At 42.2% G+C, this 23,027-nt stretch overlaps 2 protein-coding genes across 4 annotated transcripts; one reads left to right on the forward strand and one right to left on the reverse strand.

Annotated features, from left to right (window-relative positions):
- The first annotated feature begins 1,882 nt into the window (after positions 1-1,882).
- LOC113139724 (phosphatase and actin regulator 1) lies at positions 1,883-14,321 on the forward strand. The gene is given in 14 exon segments (XM_074933669.1): positions 1,883-2,223; positions 6,035-6,199; positions 8,972-9,052; positions 9,243-9,365; positions 9,473-9,676; positions 9,756-9,886; positions 9,888-10,018; positions 10,857-11,041; positions 11,720-11,876; positions 12,997-13,052; positions 13,141-13,202; positions 13,495-13,635; positions 13,965-14,041; positions 14,170-14,321. Coding segments are annotated over 14 exon segments (1,803 nt in total). The 5' UTR covers positions 1,883-1,949; the 3' UTR covers positions 14,186-14,321.
- Positions 11,266-22,271, reverse strand: tbc1d7 (TBC1 domain family, member 7). 3 transcript variants are annotated; one of them, XM_026323176.2, is made up of 8 exons: positions 21,800-22,271; positions 20,341-20,421; positions 19,908-20,098; positions 17,474-17,611; positions 16,783-16,928; positions 15,951-16,080; positions 15,720-15,845; positions 11,266-12,044 (listed from the first exon to the last, which is right to left on the reverse strand). In XM_026323176.2, exons 1-7 carry the CDS (start codon positions 21,909-21,911, stop codon positions 15,759-15,761), a joined length of 885 nt encoding a protein of 294 aa, XP_026178961.1. In that variant the 5' UTR covers positions 21,912-22,271; the 3' UTR covers positions 11,266-12,044; positions 15,720-15,758. The 3 variants fall into 3 exon arrangements, with proteins under 3 accessions (XP_026178961.1, XP_026178962.1, XP_033181036.1); XM_026323177.2 differs by having other exon boundaries at positions 11,266-13,027; XM_033325145.1 differs by having other exon boundaries at positions 11,266-13,733.
- Between the last annotated feature and the right edge of the window lie 756 nt (positions 22,272-23,027).

Genomic DNA, 23,027 nt, shown 5'->3' on the forward strand with positions numbered 1-23,027 from the left:
TCAGCACGGTAACGTGCAGGAGGCGACAGCCTGCAGCTCAGCGTGTCACCGTTTGCACTGAGGTGCTGACATTATTGCCTCACTTGTTGTAAGTGAGCTCCACCTGCTGCCACAGGTTTGTAACTACTAACTCATAACGTGTGCATGTTTCTCTCTCACAAGCATTTTGACCCAGTTGTTCAGTCGTACCTTTTCTATCTTCAGAGACTTTCCAAACTTAGATTGTTTTGATGTTTGGGATCTTAGAGCCTTTTTATCTTGTTGTCCAAGGTCAAAGAAAGTAGAAAACACAGCTGTCAGTCTAAAAGCAGACTAAGTCCCTCCTGTCTTGGCTTCTCTCCATTCACTTCCTGTAAAGTTCAGCATTTATTTTTAGATCCAATTGATTGTTTTCACTTCTCACCATGGGCCTCCACCTGGTTATGTTACTGAGCTTTTAACATCCTTGTAGTCTGCAGGCTCCAGGTCAAATCCACAACTATAGAAATGATGAATTAATGCCAGATTTTAGTCCCTTTTCATTTACATAGTTCTGTTTCTGTTTTATATTTCTTTAGATGTTGTTTGCATCTGTCCTTTTTAAGTTTGTGATATTATTTTAACATCCAATCTTAGATTTGAACACTGCTATCTAATAAGAGGTCATATTGGTTTATAAGATTAAGAATGATGGGAACTCAAAATATGCAGAATTAATAAGGAAGTACAGTGTTCATGAAGTACCCTGTTTTTTATTATAAATAATATTTATTATTGTGTTTATGGCACAATTTACTAAAAATACTTTATATAGAAAGAACAAAAATCTTTATGAAGAAGCACCTAGACAGACATAAATCACACCTAAAAATAAAATGAAAAGCTAAAGACAAAACTAAATGAATGAAAATGGAAAAATAATAAATTCAGTACAAGTCTAGAGCGGCTTTGAGCTTATTTTTGGTCAGTAATGTCAATTTTAGCTACGACGACTCGTGTAAGGTTCAGTTTGTTTTAATTATCTCCCCCTCGGCCTTTTAAACCTCCTGGTTATTCTAAAGATCCCGGTGCTTCAATCTGATTGGCTAATGTCCAGAGTGCGCCCTACGTCAGAGACCCAGGATTGGCTGAATCTGTGGCGCTGAGCTGCGTCAATGTGCTGACGTAAAGGTAGCCCGTGACGGAAGTTCATTTTGCCTTCAAAATAAAATCCATTACTTTGGCTAGAACTACATAAAACAATTTTTTATTGTAATATATAGTTTATTAAAAAATAATGTGTAATGACAGACTCCTAGTAGCAAGAAATTAATGGGCTCCGGAATTAAGTTAGTAGTTTCTTTTCCTATTTTGTAATAGTCATTAAGTTTATGAAGTTAATGAAAATTGCCACCCATGTTGCTGAAGATGAAGTTTTCATAGACCTTTTTAAAATGGAAAACAGTAAATGATTCTTTTTCTTACATTAACGTTGAGTTTTTGCAAATTCTGAATTTAATACGTCAACTTGAACTTAAGAGAGAAATGCTCAGTACATTTCACAGTTGTCTGAATTCTTACACAGGACTAAAGGAAATAATCTAGATATATTTATACTACCACATTTAGTATGAATACTAATACCATTAATTATAATAACCATAACTTAAAGGAGCTCAACTTAATTCATGGGCCCACAAGGTGGAAGGGTAGATGGCCGTCATGTATTTTTTATTGTAGTTGTACTCATTTCTGACAGTTTATTCAAGTTGTTTTGTTTGTTTGGTCTCAGTGAATCAGCCTTGTGTGGGGCCTGTTTTCACTGAAGACCAGCGCCTGTTCAACAGGCTTTTATTTTGTAAGTGGTGACCGGATAAGCCCGTGGTCCGTATGTCGGACTTGTCGGTAGCGGACTGCGCTGCGACCCGTTTGAAATCCTCCAGCACCGGAGCAGAGGCCGAGAGGGTCTAGTCCTGCAGTCCAGCTCAAACATGGCGGGCCGTGGAGGCGACGTGACACGTTCGTGGTCCGGGTCTGGATCCACGATCCGCTCTTCGTTTTCAGCCGCGTCCGAGCAGCAGACACCGGGGAAGCGGAGTAGAGCGTTCCGCCTGGCCCGGGTGAAGTCCCGCAGCAGCTCCGGTAACCAGCAGCAGCCTCGGGCCGCGGCGAACAACAACAACACGCCGTTCATGCTGCACTGCCCGCTCGGCAGGGAGATCAAGCACATCTGCGGAAACTGCCGGGGAGCGGCGCCGCTGGACGGTGAGGGCCCGGGGGGCAGGCGGAGACTCGCTCCGGTGGTTTTGCGGTCATGAGTCGGTGACCGCTCCCTGCCCGCCGGGGGTCGAGGTCGGGGTGCGGGTGTGCACCCACAGCAGCACCCACTAATTATTATTTAACCGATCGGCGCTTTGAAAAAATGTGATATAATATTTTTATTGTCACGGTGGGAAGTTTACTCAAGTATTCTACTACAGCTATGAAGTATTTAAGTACTGCACTATACTTTATTTTGTATTTTACCACGTAGTTAACTTAGCTCTGCCTTGTGTAAGCGATGAAGACAACAGTGCATCTAAGACATAAATTGGACTGTTACTAAGGTTTACTGCTGAAGGAGTATTTCTACACTAGTATTACTGAGATCTGAGTATTGGCTGTTGGTCTTTGGGTGAGTGAGTATGTTGGTTATTTGTTTAACATAACTGATGGATGAGAAGGTGGAACTGTGTCTCACTGAGGAGCTCAGGAAAGACTGACCCTCATTCATCAACAGTGATTTGTTACAGTTTGTTTCAGCCCATAAATAACAACAACCAGTCAATTAAAATGACTGAATCCACCAAAGCCTCGGTCACTGATGATAATCAATATGTTATTGGTTTAAAATGTCGTATGGTTGAGCAGCTGCGTCTTTAAGGATGTGACAGGTGAAGATACCTAAACCACCTGAGACTGTGTTTGTTTGTTTGTTTGTTTTTTGAATTACTTGGCTTTATAAAAAAGTTCCCAGACCCCCGGGTGGTGTCTTCAGATCGCTTGTTTTGTGTACGTGGATGAAAAAAACGGTTTGAGTCTGACCTGCTTTGGTTTTTCTTGCTGTGGTTTCAGCTGCTCGTGACTGTCTGGTCATAAAATGTTATTGGCATGAACTGAAAAATAGTTTCCAGTGCAGAACGCTGATGCTTCAAATCAGCCCCTCGTCAGCTCAAAGCAGATTTCCAAACCTTTCTCAGACTCTTTCCATATTAATAGATTCCCAGTGAGAAAGTCTTTAAAAGCAGCTCATCAAAAACATGAATCGACTGAGACCCTGGACCAGTCGACTAATGGAGTGAGGGCTTTCAGCCCCGGCAGCATCATCTGTTGTTGTTGTTGTTGTTGAGCTGCTTGTTGAGTGAGTCAGTGTTTTGAGGCAGCAGTCAGAGAACAGGTCCAGGGTCAGGCTGGAAGAATGTCACCCTGCAGTGCAGCTCTGAGCCCTGTGAGTCACGCTGCGCTGGGGGGTCAGTCATCAGCAGCACCAGGGGGCCTCTAGAAGGACAATGATGGATCCAGACCCGGACCATCTCTGAATGAAACAGTCTCTTCACCTCTGCATAGTTCAGGTATTTACAGGGAGACGTGTTCAGCTGCTTTAGAACTGTGACGATACTCAGTTACAGCTGAAAGTCCTGCAGTGATTCAGGAAAATGTGCTTTAAGCAGCAGAAGTAGATGCATTTAATGCAGGAATTATTATGGGCTGTGTGGCTCTTGTGTACTCACATCACTCGGTTGTTATCAGACTGTGAGCAGCATTTTATGTTTGTAGGCTGAATTCATTCGAAGCTGTTTTGTGAATAGTGTTAATCTGATCATTTTCTCAGTGAGTTGAATATTTTGTTTGTAAAGTTTCTAAAACATTTACCCAGAGCCCAAAGTGACACCTGACGATACCTGCAAACATCCACACCTTGAAACTATTAAAGTACACTGAAATGATTCAAACTGATTGAACAACTGCAGCAGTGAAATATTCAGCATCAAACCATTGTCACCATATTTGCCAATAGGCTATTGATTATCTGATTAATCGACCAGTTGTCTCTGCTCTGCTTGTTTTATAATTTATTGAACAGTGTTTGCATGCAGTCATTTTACCAGTGCTGCCAGATTATTGCAGTAAAACAGACAATACTCATGAATTGTAGTGGAGCAGAAAAGTAAATGTACTTCGTCACAGCTGAACTGACTTGATGTTAGTTTGTTTTCACACTGAGAGAAGCTTGTCCTTTATTTGTCCAGAGAAAATTTCCATGAGCTCTCTGCCTTTAGCACCAGGGTGCTGTGACCCACTGCCACAACCACAGCTGGACAGGGGGGGTGGAGGTCTTGAGGCGTGGGCCGGGCGGTGGGGGGGCACTGCAGAACTAGAGCAGATTGAAACTGACATCCCTCCTGCCTGGAGCCGTGTGCTGGTCCAGTCTGACTTCCTGCTCAGCTTTTGTGAAGAAACTGTCACATTTCTGAATGAAGTCAGGACCGAGCTGATCAATCACAGATGCAGTAGCTGCTTCCAGTACAGCTGTTGATGCTGAAAACACTTTGGTCTGCAGCCACTAATGTTGTGTTTAGTCTGTTGTTTCACTTTGTTATTGATGTCTTCATTAGCAGGACGCCTCAGAGGCTAAATTTAGGCTGTTGGTCAGTTTTTAGAAACCACTTTTCTCTTTGGGTCAGCGTCACAGAAATGTGCATCTTCTGTCACTTTGTGTTTTTGTGTTTCGTTCTGTGGTTGATCAAAGTATCACCTTTTGTACATGGTATGCCTAAACATATTTTCGTTTCTTTTACTATATTCTTTATGACCTATTTAACATAAATGAACGTAAAAACCAGCTCAAACGATGATGAATGACATGATGATGTCGTACGTCCCCACAGAGAAACAGTGTCTGCCTTCAGAGCCCTAATGTTTCCAGGTGGGATGAAGGAATTATGGCAGAAATAAATTCTCAGGAGTGTGCAGCTCTTTAAATGAAGACCTGTGTTCCCTGTCCTGCACCGCCCGTTTCAGTGCGTGAGTCGGGGTGCAGGCCCATCTTTCATGGACATGTTGTTTAGGACTGAACCTGTGACTTTGCTTCTGTTTTCCTGGCAAACACTATTCCACATGGAGTTGTTTGTCTGTGTGTTTGCAGCCACTGCTGCCTGCTGAAGTCTTGGCTTCATTGTTTTTGTAATTTATTGCTGCTGGCTCAGACTTCATGTCCTTGTTCTGCAGCCTGTTTCCTACTGTACAGCAGGATGTTGTCTGTAATGGGAAAGCTGTAATTTCAAATAGAAGACTGGAGCCCGCTCCTCAGAAAGGCCTCCAGTGCAGGGCTGCAGGAATTACAGCTCAGTCAGAATAAAGGGAAAGACTGCGCTTGAAACGAGGTGATATTTTTGTTAAAGTAGAAATTTGTTCTGGTTATTGACTGTAACACTTCCTGTTTACATGGTTTTGTCTTGTAGCACAGGCTCCGGTCAGGCCCACCTGGGGTTTTTTTCTTCATTTGTACCCCAGTGAGGGAGATTTTCCCACTGTTGCATAAGGTTCCTGCTGCGGAGCCACCTGACACTAACTGTGATTAAGAGCGATTCAAATAAGCTTTACCAGACTTGATTGTGTGCAGCCCCCTGGGAGTCTGTCCTTTGACATTTGAATCACAGATAAATGATGATCTGTTTTCTCTAACTGTGGTTTTAAAAAGCCCATTACTGCAGGAAACGCTTCTCCCTTTAGCAATTCATTCGTTCACTAACCTCTGAATTTCTAAAAGTCTAACTGGGAAACAGAAATGAAAAATCACAGTCCAAAAAAAGAGCCTGCAGAAAAATGATTCACATTATTGATTAGATAATCAATAAATCAGCCAATCATTGCAGCTTTTTCTTTGTGTATTATGCGGAGAACACTGCAGGTTTGCAGTAGTATTATACTGTGTGTAAGGGAAAAAACACCGTCCTGCATGTGGAAAACATATTCCTGAGTATGTTGTTCACCTGCCTGATAACAACTTTGTTGTTGTTGTTGTTCTGTTTTCCAGCTGAAGAAGTGGAGAGGTTGGCAGCGATGCGCTCTGATTCGCTGGTTCCTGGCACGCACACACCTCCCATCCGCCGGCGCAGCAAATTCGCCACCCTGGGACGTCTGTTTAAACCCTGGAAATGGAGGAAGAAGAAGAGTGAAAAGTTCAAGCAGACCTCTGCAGGTGAGAAGGAAAACACTGTAAACACAGCACTTCCATTAGCACCCAGCTCCCCAGCTCTCCCTCCCCGTGGTGATGTGCTTCACTCCGATAAATGTCTCCCTGCTGCACCCAGCAGCAGTAGCATTGAGGGGGGGATAGAAGGGCTGCAGCAAAGATCTACCTCATATGGTTATGGTTATTTAGGGTTGGTAAAGCACTGGGAGACTCTGGGTCAGCTGCTGCTGCTGCTGCTGCTTCATCAGCCAGAACATCAGCACCGTTTTTAATGCAGGGATTAGTTCATTCACAAGATTTACACAAAAACGTATGTACTTGATAGACATATAAAGCACAGATATCACACAAGTTGATAAAAAGTGGATTCATTTTTGTTTTAATCCCACAGTCGTGTGTGTCAACGGAGAGAAAATGACTTTTTTCTGATAAGTTAGATTGAAAGAAATTAGCTCCGTTCATGTGGAGAGGTCCTGTCAAAGGCTTCTGTGACCCTGACTCAGTGAAAATCCTGGCAGCAGTGCACAGATATAGAGAAAACAGGAGCATCGCATAATGTGCATTTATTTCATTCACTTCAAACCTTGTGGCTGAAAATGTTAATTACAGTTTCCATCAGTGATGCACACACACCAGCTGTGGAAGAGCCCGTAATAACTGCAGCAACAAATTAGCTTTAAATGGTGGTTGTTGTAGGGCCAGCGTGTCGTCTATTTACCCCTGCTGCGATTTTAGCCTCAGCATCAGAGCAAGTGTGGATGTTAGTGCATATGGTGGTCCAGAGCTGCAATATGCACCGAGGCTTAGCTGTGAAGGCGAAGGAAGCGTTTGATTTGGACGGAGAGATGGAAGCTGTTGTTGTTTCTCAGCTGGCTCCATCGTTCCACATCCTGTTCTCGGTGAGACGCACAAACACGGAGCACAGGGTGAAGAGAGGCGTCCTACAGCCAAGCTGCTCTCCCAGCTGTCGCCGCACTCTGAGCTTCCATTATTTTTCTGCCTCCAGTAACACACAGGACATTTTACAGCACACACACACACACACACACACACACACAGGTGAGCACCATGTGTTACTGCTGGACTGCTGCCAAGGTGCATTAAATTACGTGGGCATTCACGGCCCGTTATGGGCCAACACCATGAAAGTAACCATGTAGTAGTAAAAAGTAATGTGTTTTTTATGGGGAGCTGGGGTTAGACGGGGTTCACAGTGAGAACAAACGCTTTAACGACCAGGAAAGTAAAGGCAGCGATGATGCAAGAGTTTCTTCTTTTCCTTCTCTGTTTCATATGACCGAGCTTTCAGTTACCTAGAATAATGAAACGCATCACCTGCAGCGTAATATTTCATCACTGCACAGAGCAGGTGTCACATGCTTCATTTGTCAGTCAGAAGGCGCCGCAATGCCAAGTTCACGAGACGGACGTGTAATATGAAAACAGGCTGTGAGACCTGCAGTTCACTTCTCAACAGGTCTGAGATACACAATACAACAGTAATCGCACACACACTGTTTCTAGAATACAAATAGACTTAATGCCTGCTTAGTCTAATCTAGTCCAAAACACCCCACACCACAGCCATGTCCCAGTTCACCTCCTACTCCCTGTTATGGGTTTTACTGGGTGTGTCCTTTGGCCGTAGATCGAATTACCCAGTGAGATTTTTGTTTTCATTGATCGTTGACGTCTAAATTAATAGGGAACATGAATTTGCTTAAAATTTAGTGCATAATTAATCTGTATATTTTCATATTTCAAGTTGTGTTTGTTTTCATGTTAGAGAGGACCAGAACGCAGGCGGTCAAAAATAAAGAGGTCATGGATCCTGTTCCAGCAGGATCCGGCACAAACGAAGCCCTGGTCACACCTGATAACAGTCCTTTTTCTTACCACTAGACTGGATGTCCACGGGGCACTAGTCAGTTCTGTCTTACTGGGCCATAAAATGTAAAAAGCACCTGGAGCCCAGTGTGGTCTCAGTGGGACACACTATCCTCTTTACCTCTGTGCACCAGGCTGAAACTGGCATAGCCAAAATAAAATCATTACTAAGCACAAACCCTAAGAGCTGCATTCACCTCCTCTGTCTTTTCAAAGGTCACACTTCATAGTTTTATTATTATTACCTGTTCAGATTTAAACATCCTGTTTGTAGATCTGCCTGTTCAAGCGTGAAGCACAACGTGTTTGTGAGCAGGGGCAGACACGAGGTTGGAAGAAGTGGACATGCATGAGTATGTGAAAAATGCATTAGTTATATTTACATTACGTTTAAAAATCAGAGCATCTTTTTAATTCATTTAATTTAGCCCAGCTGGTACAGGCACAAGAAACAAGAAAAACTGATGTCAACACAGTTTTTCATTTTGAATTTTATTTTATACTATTTTATTTTAATATCTTTGTTCTTAAATGCTCTTTTCCATGCTTTTAATGTAATTATATGCCTTGTAAAGCACTTTGAATTGCCTAGTGTATGAATGGTGCAGTACAAATAAATTTGCCTTTGAAAGTCTTGTTGTTTCAGAACAGCCAACACAAGCAGCTCGAGTTGCTTTGTCTGAGGGAAGCAACTAGCTGGGGGTGAGGACTGGGGGGGTTCAGTCACAGGATTCTTACTGGGCACAAACCAGGGTGGAAGCAGCGAGCTGCAGCTGACACATCCCTCAGCACTAATAACGTTCTCAGTATCCAGCCACACAAGCAGCCTGGCAGTTCTCTCTGTGTGTTGCTGTTTGTTTGTTTGACGTCATGTTCTCTCTGTCCCCTCAGTGCTGGAGAGGAAAATGTCCACGCGGCAGAGCCGGGAGGAGCTCATCAAGAAAGGAGTGCTGAAGGAGGTTTATGAGAAAGGTGATGAAGGAGATGAGACATGAGCATTTGATCAGATGACTGAGAAAAGCTGCAAATCCTCAAGATATAAGAAGCTGGAATCAGTGAACATTTGGCGTCTCTGCTGGATTATGTTACTGTTACTCACTGTAGAATCAAGTTCTTCATGCTCACTTCTCCTCCGTCTCTCCCTGTGCACCTCTCTCTGCAGAAGGCACGTCTCCAGCCCTACGGGAGGAGGTGAAGATGGAGAACGGGCGCTCTCCGGTGCTCGGCTCCAGCCTGTCAGAGTCTGAAGGTCCTGAGCTGATGGAAGGAGCCGCTGCAGCTGTAGGTAGGCAGCAGAGTCTCAGCACCAGTTACTTTATCACTGATTTTTCACAGTGTGGTGTCTGAATGTTCTGGGTTTGTGTTTTGTTTGTTTTTTTAAATACCCCTCAGGATCTCTGGAGTTTCAGATGCCCACTGACGGTGCATGTCAACAGGACCTCGCTCTGAAATCCAGCCAGGCTCCGCCCACAAAGAAGTCCACTCTGTATCCGGGTGACGGTGCTGAGTCTGCACTCTCCAGACCTCCAACGCTACACAAACAACCTCCTGCGCTACCACCCAAACCCTTCGCCAGGCTACCTAATCACATTACAGGTGCGTTCGTGTTCACAGTGGCACACGTGAGCCCGTGCATGTACGGCTCAGCCTTTCACACCCCCCTCTCTCGCTGCAGACGGTGCCCCGGTGAAGCTGCCGTGTATGTCGGTGAAGTTATCTCCTCCTCTACCTCCAAAGAAGCTCATGATCTCCGTACCCGCAGGGAGCCTGGAGCCGTCGGCGCTCGCCTTCCAGAAGTGCCCCGCCCCCCCCCAGCCATGCTCCAATGGGTGGGCACTCCCTGCAGTACGGGACGCTGCCTGTTGCCCTGCACCCACCCAGTCGCATCATAGAGGAGCTCAACAAGACCCTGGCCCTCACCATGCAGAGGTTTGAGAGGTGAGAACCCCCACACTGTCATTTTATCATGGAACATGTTCTTGCCTGTGGCATCAGTTTGAGAGTTTGAGGCAGATTGTTTTAAACCTTAATCAGCCTAAACAATATTAACCCATTAATGGCCCTGTGACGTTAGTGTGGTGTCAGGAGTTAAAATGAGCTCCAGGCGTCTGTTGTCTCATGCTGCTCAGCGTCATAGTGGGAGACAGAACTTCACTTTCTGTTCAGCCGATTCATCTTTTCATGTCAAGTGCATCACAAAAAACTGCAGGTCTCAGTTGGTCTGATTGAGAAGCACAATGACTGATCATAAAATGTTTAGCTGCTTCACTTTGAGCAGCTTAACAGAAGCTGCTCATCCTTCATCTTAATCTGTGCACCACCTTCCTCGGTTTGAAAAGGCTGTAAGTAACTTTATTACATCTGTGAGTTTTTATTGTTGTTATTGTGGTTTTCCAAAGGCCCAGAGTGGCATCTTCAAATTACTTGTTTTATCTACAGCAACATGAGACAGAAAAATGCCAAATCCTCGCAGTTGAGAAATTGGAAATAATTGATTGACTTTTTTGTTTGATAAATGATCATTTTCCAGCACTTGACTGTGTTTTAATTAAGTAATAATTCAGGTCTGCTGTTGACCCTTTACACGCCCCAGTTGCTTCCCAGGGTTGGTGTCATCCTGCTGTTTGTAGAATCAGGTTCATTTCACTTATATTACTGCTTTTCTTTGGCCTTACCTGACTGTTTGGTTTGGTTTGAATCATTGATCCACAATTGACACAACAGGACAGACACACTAGGCAACTGTGACTTTTTGCCTTCTCCGTCCAACCTGCAGCTCCATGATGCACACTGTTCCAACGGTGATGATCGAATGTGATGACGACAAAGAGAACCTCCCCAACGAGGTGGACTACGAGGACCTGCCAGGCATGTACAAGGATGAGGAGGAGGAGGAAGAGGAGGAGGAGGAGGAAGATGATGAGGAGGAGGAGGAAGAGGAAGATGATACACTGTTTACAAGTAGGTGTCTTTTTACCGGTTAACACTGTACGCAGGTTTTTCAGTCGCCTGTTGCTGTTCATCATAAAACATATGCATGACGCATGTGCATATTCAGTTTTTATTTTGTGTACGAGCATATGTCTTCCCAGAAGGTGCAAGGGCACAGACGTCACACGTGGCCTGAGGCGTTCAGAGCTGCAGTTTGTAATTAGAGATATGAATTATTCATCCCAGAAGCATTATGCATGTATAGTGTTTATTTATTTAGCATAAAAAATTCACATATAATAAATAAAGAAAGGCTGTGCTGCTGAGAGTAAAAATACAGATGGGGGTTTTAGCAGAAAAGAAAAACAAAACCAGGTAAACTGAAGAAAAACTTAAAGCTGCTGTGATAATAAGTGGCCACTAGGGGGCAGAAGAACTTCACCTCTTCTTCAGAAGAAAGTCAGCATTATCTAACCACAAGTGATTTCAGTCCATTCAGTAGCATCTTGTTTTGCAGTGTCCCCATATAGCTAAGCTAGCTTTAGCATCACTTAGAAAAGTAAACAGTAACTTCCAAATCAAATGTGCTGCCTTCGTGCATGTTGGAATATACAGTCTCTGTGAGTGACAACATCCATTCACATCTGTGGCAGCTGCTCCTGACAGTGTATATTATTAACCCACACCACCCTCCTGTGACCACTGTAGGCACACTGGCCATGAAGGTTTTACGAAAAGACTCTCTGGCCATCAAACTGAGCAACCGTCCGTCGAAGAGGGAGCTGGAGGAGAAGAACATCCTGCCGCTACAGTCGGACCAGGAGAGACTCGAGTCCCGACAGCAGACCGCCACCAAACTCACCAGGTGAGCTGCCGGATTAACGGGACCACAAACGTGAGTCCACATGCAGGCCCAGTCACCTGCAGAGGGCATGAACCCATACGAGCTGAGATCGATGTGACCTGGCTGCCGCAGGGAGCAGATGATGGATGATGAGTCATAATGGAGGCAGGAGGCAGGGAGAGATTTAACCTGAGGAGCAGGACGGGGAGAAAAGGGCAAAACAGAAAGAGGAGAATACAATATGAGGGTGAGTGAAGGGACAATAAGTCTGTACGGATAAAATATTTTCTTCCCAGTGTGGGATTAGAAGATACTGCTCCTTAAAACATTTACTTTTGATTTCCAAATAATATTTTAACGTGTGTTTGTTCAGTATGAAACAGTATATGTGCGATCATAGATGTTATGGTGAATACATTATTATTAATTATTTAAAGACCAGGCGTTTACCTTTACCTGATTGCACATGTTGTGTAATACTGAGCCGCTTTCAACAAATGTTCATTATTGAATAATCTGATCTCTTTAAAATTTATTTACTTTTTTTTTAGTTGACAGAAAATTCACCAGCGTCAGATCAATTTTCTAAATACTTCGTTCAGTCCAATGCAGTCAGTCAGACATTAACTGATTTCAGACAGAGGTGGAAACAGGAGGTTTGGGAATCAGTTCAATTCAATTCAGTAAAGTCTCAGCACTAACATATATTTTGGACACTGAATCAGGACGTGTCTTCTTGTTATATTAATCGTACATTAAGTGGATTATTCTAAGAGAAGAGAAATCACTTCCTTGGCATATTTTCCACCTCTGTCTTTACTGTTTTGTTCTAATTCACAGCATTTCCACCTCATGTAAACAAGTGGAAAAGGCATTTACTGCAGGAAACACTGTCCTGTTCTTCTGGCTCCTCTTTTAACATCTGCCCTTGTCTCCTACCAAACTGTGTGAAGCCTTTCGTCCCCTCCACACTGTGAAGTCACAGATGCTGCCTCACAAAAATGACATTACATACAGTAAAACATCTGCTTTGCATACGATTTTGGTTTGAAGTCGAGTACAACACAGATTGTCAGAAAGAACACAAACGTTACAGTCAGACAAAAAGAGGCTTTCTGAAACAGTTTGCTCTTTTCTTCAGGCGGTTGAGTCAGAGGCCGACAGCAGAGGAGCTGGAACAGAGGAACATTCTCAAACGTAAGTCACTTCACACACAATAAGAAAGTAAAAAGACAGATCTTCATCTCCACTGTGTGTGTGTGATCATGGCGTCTTTCCACTCCAGCTCGAAACGATCTGGAGGAGCAGGAGGAGAAGAGGGAGATCAAGAGACATTTGTCCAGAAAGGTAAGACAGCAGCCTTTTCAAAGACTGATTACATCGTCCTCTGATTTGGTGCTGGGGTCTCCATCCAGACTGTTGTATGACAGACAATTGATTATATGCAGTGATGACTGACGACTATCCACTGCAGAGCACAGAAACCAAAAATAATGAATATAAGACATACTAACGTTGCACATTTGCAAATTTTGGTTTTCCCATATCCTGTCACAGAATTGCCTGCACAGATGTTCCTCAGCATGCACTATGCAAAATACTGAGGCGGTTAATGATGCTGCTTTCCCCCACACTGTAGCTCAGCCAGAGGCCGACAGTAGAGGAGCTGAGGGAGGCCAAGATCCTCATCCGCTTCAGTGACTACGTGGAGGTGGCTGAGGCCCAGGACTACGACAGGAGAGCAGACAAGCCGTGGACGAGGCTCACAGCTGCTGATAAGGTCAGTTTGAACCACAACAGCAGCAAATAAAAGGCAATTCACTGAACATCTGGATTCAGGTAGGCAGCTGGCAGTTTATTAGGTACACCATCTGAAACCTGTGGAGCCATAGCAGAGCTGTGAGCACACCTGTCAGTGTAAAGAAGTACAGTTAGAGAGCAGCACAAACTCCAGCCCCCAAGTGATTCAGGTGAATCAACAGCCTGAAACTGAACAGGATTTATTGTAGGACTGTTGTATTGAACAGCTTGGCTACGTGTTCCCATTAAACTACCCATACACACGTAAATGTGTAAGAACATGTCTGTGTGTGTGTGTGTGTTGTTCAGGCTGCCATAAGGAAGGAGTTAAACGAGTTTAAAAGCACAGAGATGGAGGTGCACGAGTCGAGCCGTCACCTGACCAGGTAAGACAGCTAATCATGTGATAGATTAAAAACTGATCATGCTGTAGTGTTTACTGTAGTTTCCTGAAGTGAATATTTAGACGTGTTGGTGACGCTACTGCAACTGTCCTGACGGTCTCTGCCTGCAGGTTTCATCGACCATAAAATGGCTCAGTGGGACCTCGTGCATTCAGACTCTGCTACATGCTGCCCTGGTACTGCTGACCGGACTAAACACAACGTGTGAGTTTGAGCCATTAAAACAGGAAAGAGGAGCAAAAAAACTCTGTGATAGACTGGACTCGTAACTTGGATCTCCCCTCAGTGGAGATTTTACAGACTTCTCTTGATATTCAAAAGTTTGGTTATTTTTTATGATGAAGAGGTGGCGACACATTTACTTTGCTGCACTTTTGATTTTGAAAAAAGGCTTTGGAAGTAAAATAGAGAATTTGTGCCAATTTCATGGATGACAACAGCCAGAGAGGGAGATGGGACTTTATTAGAATTTTTTTCACAGGGATTTTTTTCTTGCCCTTCACATTTTTCTTAATCTTACCTTGTGGAGCTCGCTTGTGTTGGCAGTTTTATTCCACAGATGACATCTCAATGACCCATTATCTCTTTTTGCCAGAGGAATGAAAATATTTACAGCCTCTACTGCTGTAGGCAGCTGCATCCTAAGCCAAAATGTCCTAAAATCCCCCTCTAACCCTCTAAGGCCCAAAATGCTTTCTCCAAAGCCAGTAAAAGTTAAGATCTCCCAACGTTCACATCAGTCAACTGAGCAATAATTTCTGATTTCTCCTGGTTTTGTCAGTCTGTAGATGGGCTGCATTCAAGAGCTCAAACACTTTTCAGATCCCCAATTTAAACCAAAGCAATTTGACTTGCTGTGGAAGTCGTGACCTTGAATGCATCCCGGAGTGGCTGCTGTTCGCTAACCCACTGTGTCACTGTGCCTACAGGTTTGTTTACAGGGATATAAAAGTTGCCAAATTACCTTGTTTCATTTGAGGATTAACTGAAGCAGATGTTTTTGTATTTCTTTGTGCGGTACAAAATCTGGAAACGCTGCCACTTTTTTTGATTACAGTCCATATCAGGGCCACAGATTGGTAGTTTTGATCTTATTACTGGCAGAAACGGTTGCTCAGTTTTGTTACGACTGTGTGCGCGCCTGTGTACAAGAATCAGTACTATTACTGTTGCCTGTACATTTAAAAATGTTTTGAGAGAAAAATATTGTCAGAATTATAAGACTTGTACATAAAACAGGAAGTGAGACTTTTCAGATGTTTTTTGTAAAGCAGAAAAACTGCATGTAGGTATTAATTTATTGTGAGTCTTCTATGATGTATGCAGTTTCTTAAGGAAAGAAACTTATTAAAACAATAAGTTTATGCCTTCTTGTCTTTTTTCCACACAGGTTTTGTGCAGTCAATCACACAAAACGTGCTTCAGTGTTCGTGTATATCAACTCGTCCTTTTCCCTGGACAGTTGGTCACAGTCTTTGGGGAAAGGTAGAGAGATTGGCTTGTCAAAAGGCAAAGGCCTCCCAAATTATCGAAAGTAGCCTGTGATGAGTTTTCAGTTCAGTCATGCACAGCCAAACCTCCAGGGACAGTGAACGCCACAGTCTAAGTCTCTCAGTGGAGTTGAGAGTAAGTCCTGGTGGATTATGGGAAAGCATCTCACCTCGTTTTTTCTTTCTTCAGCGGCTGGAGCTCCACATGACTACACCGTGTGCATCGGGGTGCCGCAGTATTTATGCCACAAGTCGATGGCTTTACTGACAATGGCGTCTGTGTTTTCCTGCGGTATCTGAAAGAGAGAAGTTAGATGCATATTATACAAAAGCAAAAAAATAATGCATGTCTTTTTTTGTTGTTGTTGGGGAAGAACACAACAATATTGTCATGTACTCACATTGCGCAGAAACTTGACCACACCTTCAGGCCGGTTGATGCCCATCAACTTGATCTTGTAGCTCAGCAGAATCTCCAGAGCGACAAACACCAGAATCTTACAGGAGCCGCTGATCACCTTGTCCCACACCCTAACAAAAAATAACAGGGATCATTTAAATGGCCAGTTTATGACATTTAAGGTCAGTATTTTTACACACACACACACACGTAATGTCCCAGTTAATGTCTGTTAGTTTCCAATCTCTAATACAGACCTCACTGCACTGAGGTCAAGTTTGGGCCTGTTTTTTTTTTTTTATATTAAATATTCAAAACATGTCTCCCAGTGCAGCCGTGTGTGTCACTGATGTGTTTTTGACATATCTTGTTTATGTCTACGAGAGACATAAACAAGGTAATCTAGGGACAACTCTCTGTTGGTGTCACTCTCTGTAAGAGGAGAACTGAAAATTCTGTTCATGGGTAAAAGCTTTAACAAGTCATCTGCAATTTGTAGACAGAGCCAATTGGAAGTTTACAGTGTTATAGTGGTAACATTTAAAATACTGTCTCATCTGTATATAAATTATGTAAATTAAAGGGTCAAGAAAGCATTTTCCACTTTGTATCCATGTGTTAAAGTTAAAAAAATGGCTGACATCCTGCTGGTTTCTGTGTTTTGCAGCTTGCCACAGTGCACAAGTAGAAATCTCAATGAAAGGTTTTGCAACAGTATGAATTCTGGGCTGGGTTCCAAACAAATCTTTCAGGAAACTGTATGGATGCTTGCTGTGGCTGACCTGAAGCATGCAACGACAGGAACCAGGTTTCTCTAGTGACAATGGACCCACCTCTGCAGGCTGGTTTCAGGCAGGCAGCCAGCGAAGCAGCGTCTGAACCACAGGCTGTAGGGCAGCTGAGTCAGGGCTCCGCTGTTCTTCAGATGGTTCAGCAGTCGGGGCTCCTCCTGACTCAGATAATGCTCCAGGCTCTTTGGCTGCACCAGGACAGAACAGAGACACAATCAAGTCTTAATTCATGGTGATGCACGTTGGTAAAAACAATGAGATCCAAACTACTAAGTCACATCAATTCTGTCATTTTATAAACTAGATTTTCCGCAGTTCCTCGTATGTTCTGTGCCTTTCCCATCGCTGACTGTGACTCATGTTCAAAGCAACATCAGAACCATGAATTACAAATAAAGACTATTTCACTTTGTATTCAATAACACCACTGTTGTCAGTTTTAGAACTTAGTTGTAGTTGTTGCTCTGTAAAAATATCATTATACTTCTGGAAAGCAGAAACACAAATGATCAATTTTTTTTAAATGATTAATTCAGATTCTTCTTTTTTTTTGGAAGAAGCCAGTTTGTTTTTTAGTTAGATGAAAAATAATTACCAAGAGTTCAACTTAGTGGAAATGAGAGCTCTTAATATTTTACAGACACAGGATCTAAAAGCTGAAGCCTCAGAACATTTTTCTGGTACTACTAAACTTTCAGCATCAGTTTGCTTTAAAACTAAACGCAACACTTACGAGATGTGGTATTGAGTCTCCAAACTTTGTGTGGAACTGATTGACGAAATACTTAATCAGCCAGTAGCAGTCAACAGGATCATCTACAATCTCCTCCATGGCTCTGCTGATGGAGAGGAAGTCCTCATTCTCTTCATCCTGCAGCAACAACACAGAGCAGCAAACAAGGAAGAATTCAAGTACACTGACATTTACCACAACAGCAACAGACCAGACCTGCAAAAACTGACACTGCTCCAAAAATCTAAACTATGAGTCAGTCAATTTACAGTCTGACTTGATTTGTGAAATGATCAAGAAAACTGTGTCAATATTTACAGACTTTACACATAAACATGAAATAAAATCTGGTTACACAAATATTATTTTTATGCTGTCTAAATACAAACTCTGACCCAAACAGGTTTTTAAAGAGAGACAGAGATTTGTGCACATTTCTACTGATAAAACTAATTTCCTTAATTAAATATGTTCCCAAGTAAATCCTGTCTAATCTAATGATGTAGTGAAATACAAGCAGCTCCTTTGTGGGAATGACTGTAAAAGATGCTTGAACAAATCTATGAATAGCAAACTTACTGTTCTCTGCCCTGTGCTAATGGATCATATTCTGCTCAGGCTCCACATTTCTACAACTCTGGACTGAAAGAAAAGGCCTGGTGCTAACCTCAAATATCTGCGGGCTGTTTTTAAACCGAACCCTCCATTAATTAAAATACCTCGGGCAGCCACAGTATGATCCACGGTCTGTCATTTCTGTGACTTTTGATAAGAACCACAACTATTCATCAGACTGAGCTCGCAAAAACACCTGTGGTCAGATTCTCACTGGAAAAATCAAACGCTGCCACAACACGTGCGTTAACAGCCATGTTCACACTCTAATGCATTATGTGTAAAGAAAAATATCATGGTAGAGTTGGGAATCTTTAGTCATACCACGATATTAGAGGCCCACGATTCGATTAAAAAACGATAAATCAATGCATTATTTCTTTGCTACCTGTTAAAACCCAACCGGAAACTGTATTTCCAAAAAATCGTTGGCGTGATTTGAATCTAGTCAAAGTATATATCAATAGAAAGCAGAAAACCTCAGGTATAGATCAATTTAGGGTTGAATTATCACAGCTACAACAGTCCCTTAATATTTAACAAGAGTACAAACACAGCAAGACGGTAATTCTTACATTTGCTGATGTGGACGGATCCACACCTGGGCTGAAACGGCAGGTCTTGTATATCAGTGTTTTCGTAAAACTCCGCTGAAGTTTTTAGTCCAAAAGATGAAGTATCTAAAAACATTGTACTTCACTTTTCAGTCCTCGTTAAAAGGTTTTAATGTAGTTTGTATTTAACACAAACAAACGGTAGATTCACATCGTGCAGATTGCCGCGAATAAAATAAGCCCACAACCAAACGTGTCTGTAAACCTTCAATCAGTACGAAAACCAATGGCAGCCCCGATTAACAGGCAAAACCCTCCCACAGGGTATAACAACGTCTAATGACATTAAAATCAGCCAATCGCTGTTTGTCAATGATGATTGACATATGTTGTAGCCAATGAAGTAACGTTTGAGCTTTGACTCAGCACAATAAGAAGCTACTGTCCAGCGCTAACGACGCTAGCGTCTCACGTAGCTCATACACTTAAACATACGCGCCTAAACGTGCGCATGCGCTACAAGCACGCATGCATGTAGGCCGTTTGTAGTCCGGTAGTGGTAAAATGTGTCTGACAGGCATATTTTATTTAAGGAGAACCTTACGTATCAAGTGGAAATAATTTTTTAGACTTTGTTTTCCGTTATTTCGCAAAAAGATATTCATTATGTGCATTACATTAGCTTTATAGCTTTACTAGGCCTTGAACGCAGCACGCATTCACTTCCGTCACATTTCGATAGATTTGTTAGCTATTGAATGTAGTACGTAAGCTAATAATAAAATACTATATATATATATATATATATATATATATATATAATAACAAATATTTAACTGGAACAAATATGTTTTAAATTACTTGTTTTCGAGAAGAAAAAAAGAAACATTAAATAGCTGGTCTGTGTGTGTGGTGTCTATTTGTGTTCTGCTAAATGGTGAGAAAAGAGGGGAGAGACCAAAAATGTAGTTAGTGTATGTTACTATGACACTATTTTGTTGTGATGAGGATTTTTCATTAACTGGTTTGCTGAAGTAATTTATAATAACATTTCTTTTGTTTTCCTGTTAGACCTGCAACATGTGAAGCTGAGTTTCTTTTAACCGTAAGGAGCAGATTCCTCTATTGTCCTGTGGCAGCGTAGGTATTAACATTAACATTAGCACATTTCTGCAGGAAAACTTAACTGCCCTGCATGAATGGTTCAGCATCACCTGGTGGTGCATTTGAGTATTTGTCAGCATGAAATATTTGCTCCATCTTACCGGGGGTGAAGTCTCGGAGCACCGTGGGAGTACCTGGCTCTCCAGCTGGAACATGCGCAGGTAGACGTGGGTGGAAGGCGTGGAAGAGTTGATGTATCTCATCACCTCCAAAGCTTCCAGGATGTCCTGGTACTGCTCCTTCCTGTAGCCTCCAACCAGAGCATGAGAGTCACTGTGGGGAGGTAGGATGCCTGCAGGAACACATGGTAAAAATGAGAATAGTTTTCAGAAAATGCAATAATTCAACGAATTTGAGCATAAATGGGTTTTTATTGTCCTGTAGCACTGCACACAAATTCCTGCATATGTCTAAACTGTGGCTCACAGCAAGTATATAGCTTAATTTACAATATGGGTAATTAAAACTTATTGGTATTACCAAGTTCTATCTACAAGTTTCCTGGAGGTGTGTGTGACTGAATGTGTGTCTTACCCAACAGTACCTTCCACACATGGATCCTATACATAGAGGGCAGGGGGAACCTCTGACTGAAGGTGCTCAGCTTTTCAAGATCTGTCACAGAGTAAAAATCATCAAAACATAAGCACAAGTTGCTGAAACAGAAATGATACAAACAGATCAGATAATCAGATACATAGAGATAATCTTAAAGGTAAGCTCATATAGCTTGGTTGTCATTTTACACATCAATTAAGGTGTGGCATATATGAATACTGTGTACCTATAATGTGAGATAGCAAAGTTCATCACAAGGATACAAAAATTCATGTGTACTTGTGTGTGTGCACATCAGACAGTGATCTTCTGTACAAAAGGCTCAAATAAAAAAAACAACACTTTCACTAAATGCTAAAAGCTGCACATGGTCTGCTGATTACATGTGATTGTACCTCAGTTCCTTACATCATTGAGAGTTGTTGGTTTTCACTACTCGCCATGTGCTCCCACATATCAGGCAGTAACTAAATAAATTAATGTTTATGCAACTAGGATAAGACAAAAGACAGAATAATCACCTATTTTTAAATCCTACCATGGCTGCAACCAATCATTTTTATCATCAGTCAACTGCTTGCTCCCTGATTAACCGATGAGTAATTTGATTAATAACACTGCAATTTCCTAACATCTCAAAGTGACGTCTGCAAATGTCTTATTTTTGTCCAGTAAACAGCTAAAAAACCAGACACATTAAGTTTACTAAAATATAACACTCCGGAAACGTTCACAGCCTGATAAAAAAAAAAATAGCACTGAATCTAATAACAGCTAATCAATAAATCAACCCACTGTTGCAGCTCTACTGTGAATTTGATGATTGAAATATTTCCAATTTCATATTTAAATAGCCAGAGAACACCACTTAATGATGTCCGTGAAGATTCTCAGTCGCCCAGATGAAGTTATCCAGAGGCAACTGGACTACTACTAGTTTTTAGGTTGAAAAGTTTCACCACTAATCCAAGTGACTTCTTAAGTCTGAGGGACAGTCTGGCTTCTCTGATCCTTCTCTCAAACCATCCATCCATTATCTATACCCCTGTATTCCTAACCAGGGTCCCAGGGATCTGCTGGAGCCTATTCCAGCTCTCTTTGGGTGAAAGGCAGGGGTCCACCCTGGACAGGTCCCCAGTCCATCACAGGGCCACATAGAGACAAACAACCTCACACACTCACACTCACTCCTATGGGCAATTTAGAGTCACCAATCAACCTGACATACATGTTTTTGGACTGTGGGAGGAAACCAGAGTACCTGGAGAAAACCCACACAAGCACAGGGAGAACATGCAGACTCCACACAGAAAGGCCCCTGATGGGTTTCAGACCAGGAACCTTCTTGCTGTGAGGCAACAGTTTTAACCAACATCTATCCTCTTTAATGGATGATATCCTACCAGGTTTACAGGTGGGATGAGCTGCTACCTACCCAGCGGATTGTCCTTGAGCAGGATTTCCAGGGACTTCTTCTCCTCCACTCCTCTGAAGCCCACCTTCTCGTAATATGCAGAGCGGAAGTTCCTCTGAGGGTCGTCAGCCATGTTCTCACCTCAAACACCTTCAGTTTCACTTTAAAGTGAACTGCTTTATAAAACACGCAGCCTCGTGTTCCTTTAATAACTTTGAATTTAACTAGTCTCCTACCTTTCTGTGTTTCACGACCTTTCCCAGACTAGCTAACGTTAGCTCCTAGCCAGAGAGCTAACGTTAGTTTAGACACTAAAACCAAAAAGCTCCGAGTGTTTTCTGATATAAATTTAACTTTAACTGACAGACTACTCTACAATATTTACCTGGACAACACTGAAGCTTTTCTAACGTCGCATTTCCAACCATGAATGTACAATTCGTCCTCTACATACCACACACTGAGCGCAGGTGCTAACACAACTTAGCTAGCTACGGTTGTTGTTGTGAAAACACTTCCGGGTAAGACTATCAGAATAAAACTCGTAGTTAGATGCTAAGCTGCAGACTACTAAATGACAAATACAATCTGGTAAATAAACTTACACACGTTAGTACTTGTTCTTTTTACTTTAATATTCTGTTTTCATGCCACTTTATACTTCGACTCCACGACATTAGTTTACAGCTACAAAATAGCGATTCTGCATTCAAGTATATATGAAGTGCTATAAATATATATGAAGAAAATCATTAGTATTTGTTATGTAAAACGGCTGTTGTGAAGTACACCGATCATTTACTTAAGTAAAAATATCACAGTGTAATAATCTCTTATAAATCATTGAAAATTCATTGTGCAGAATGGCCCATTTCACATGAATGTATCTGACATTATTGGATTATTGTGTTGATCACTTTAATGTTGGAGCTGGTAAAGGTGGAGCTGATGTTAACTATCTTATATACTTCTAATTTGAAGTACTTTATATACTGCTGGGTAGCTGATGTTAACTATCTTATATACTTCTAATTTGAAGTACTTTATATACTGCTTGATAGCTTGGGAATTTTCCACCAGAGATCAATAAAGACTGATGATTATACTGTAGGCCCTGTAATGGACTGCTGACCTGTCCAGGGTGTACCCCTGCCTTTCAAAGAGAGCTGGGATAGGCTCCAGCAGATCCCCATGACTCTAGTTAGGAATAAGCAGGTATAGATAATGGTTGGATGATACTGTATTTTGA

This window comes from Mastacembelus armatus, chromosome 4 (assembly GCF_900324485.2).
Source record: "Mastacembelus armatus chromosome 4, fMasArm1.2, whole genome shotgun sequence".
Lineage (NCBI taxonomy): Eukaryota > Metazoa > Chordata > Actinopteri > Synbranchiformes > Mastacembelidae > Mastacembelus > Mastacembelus armatus.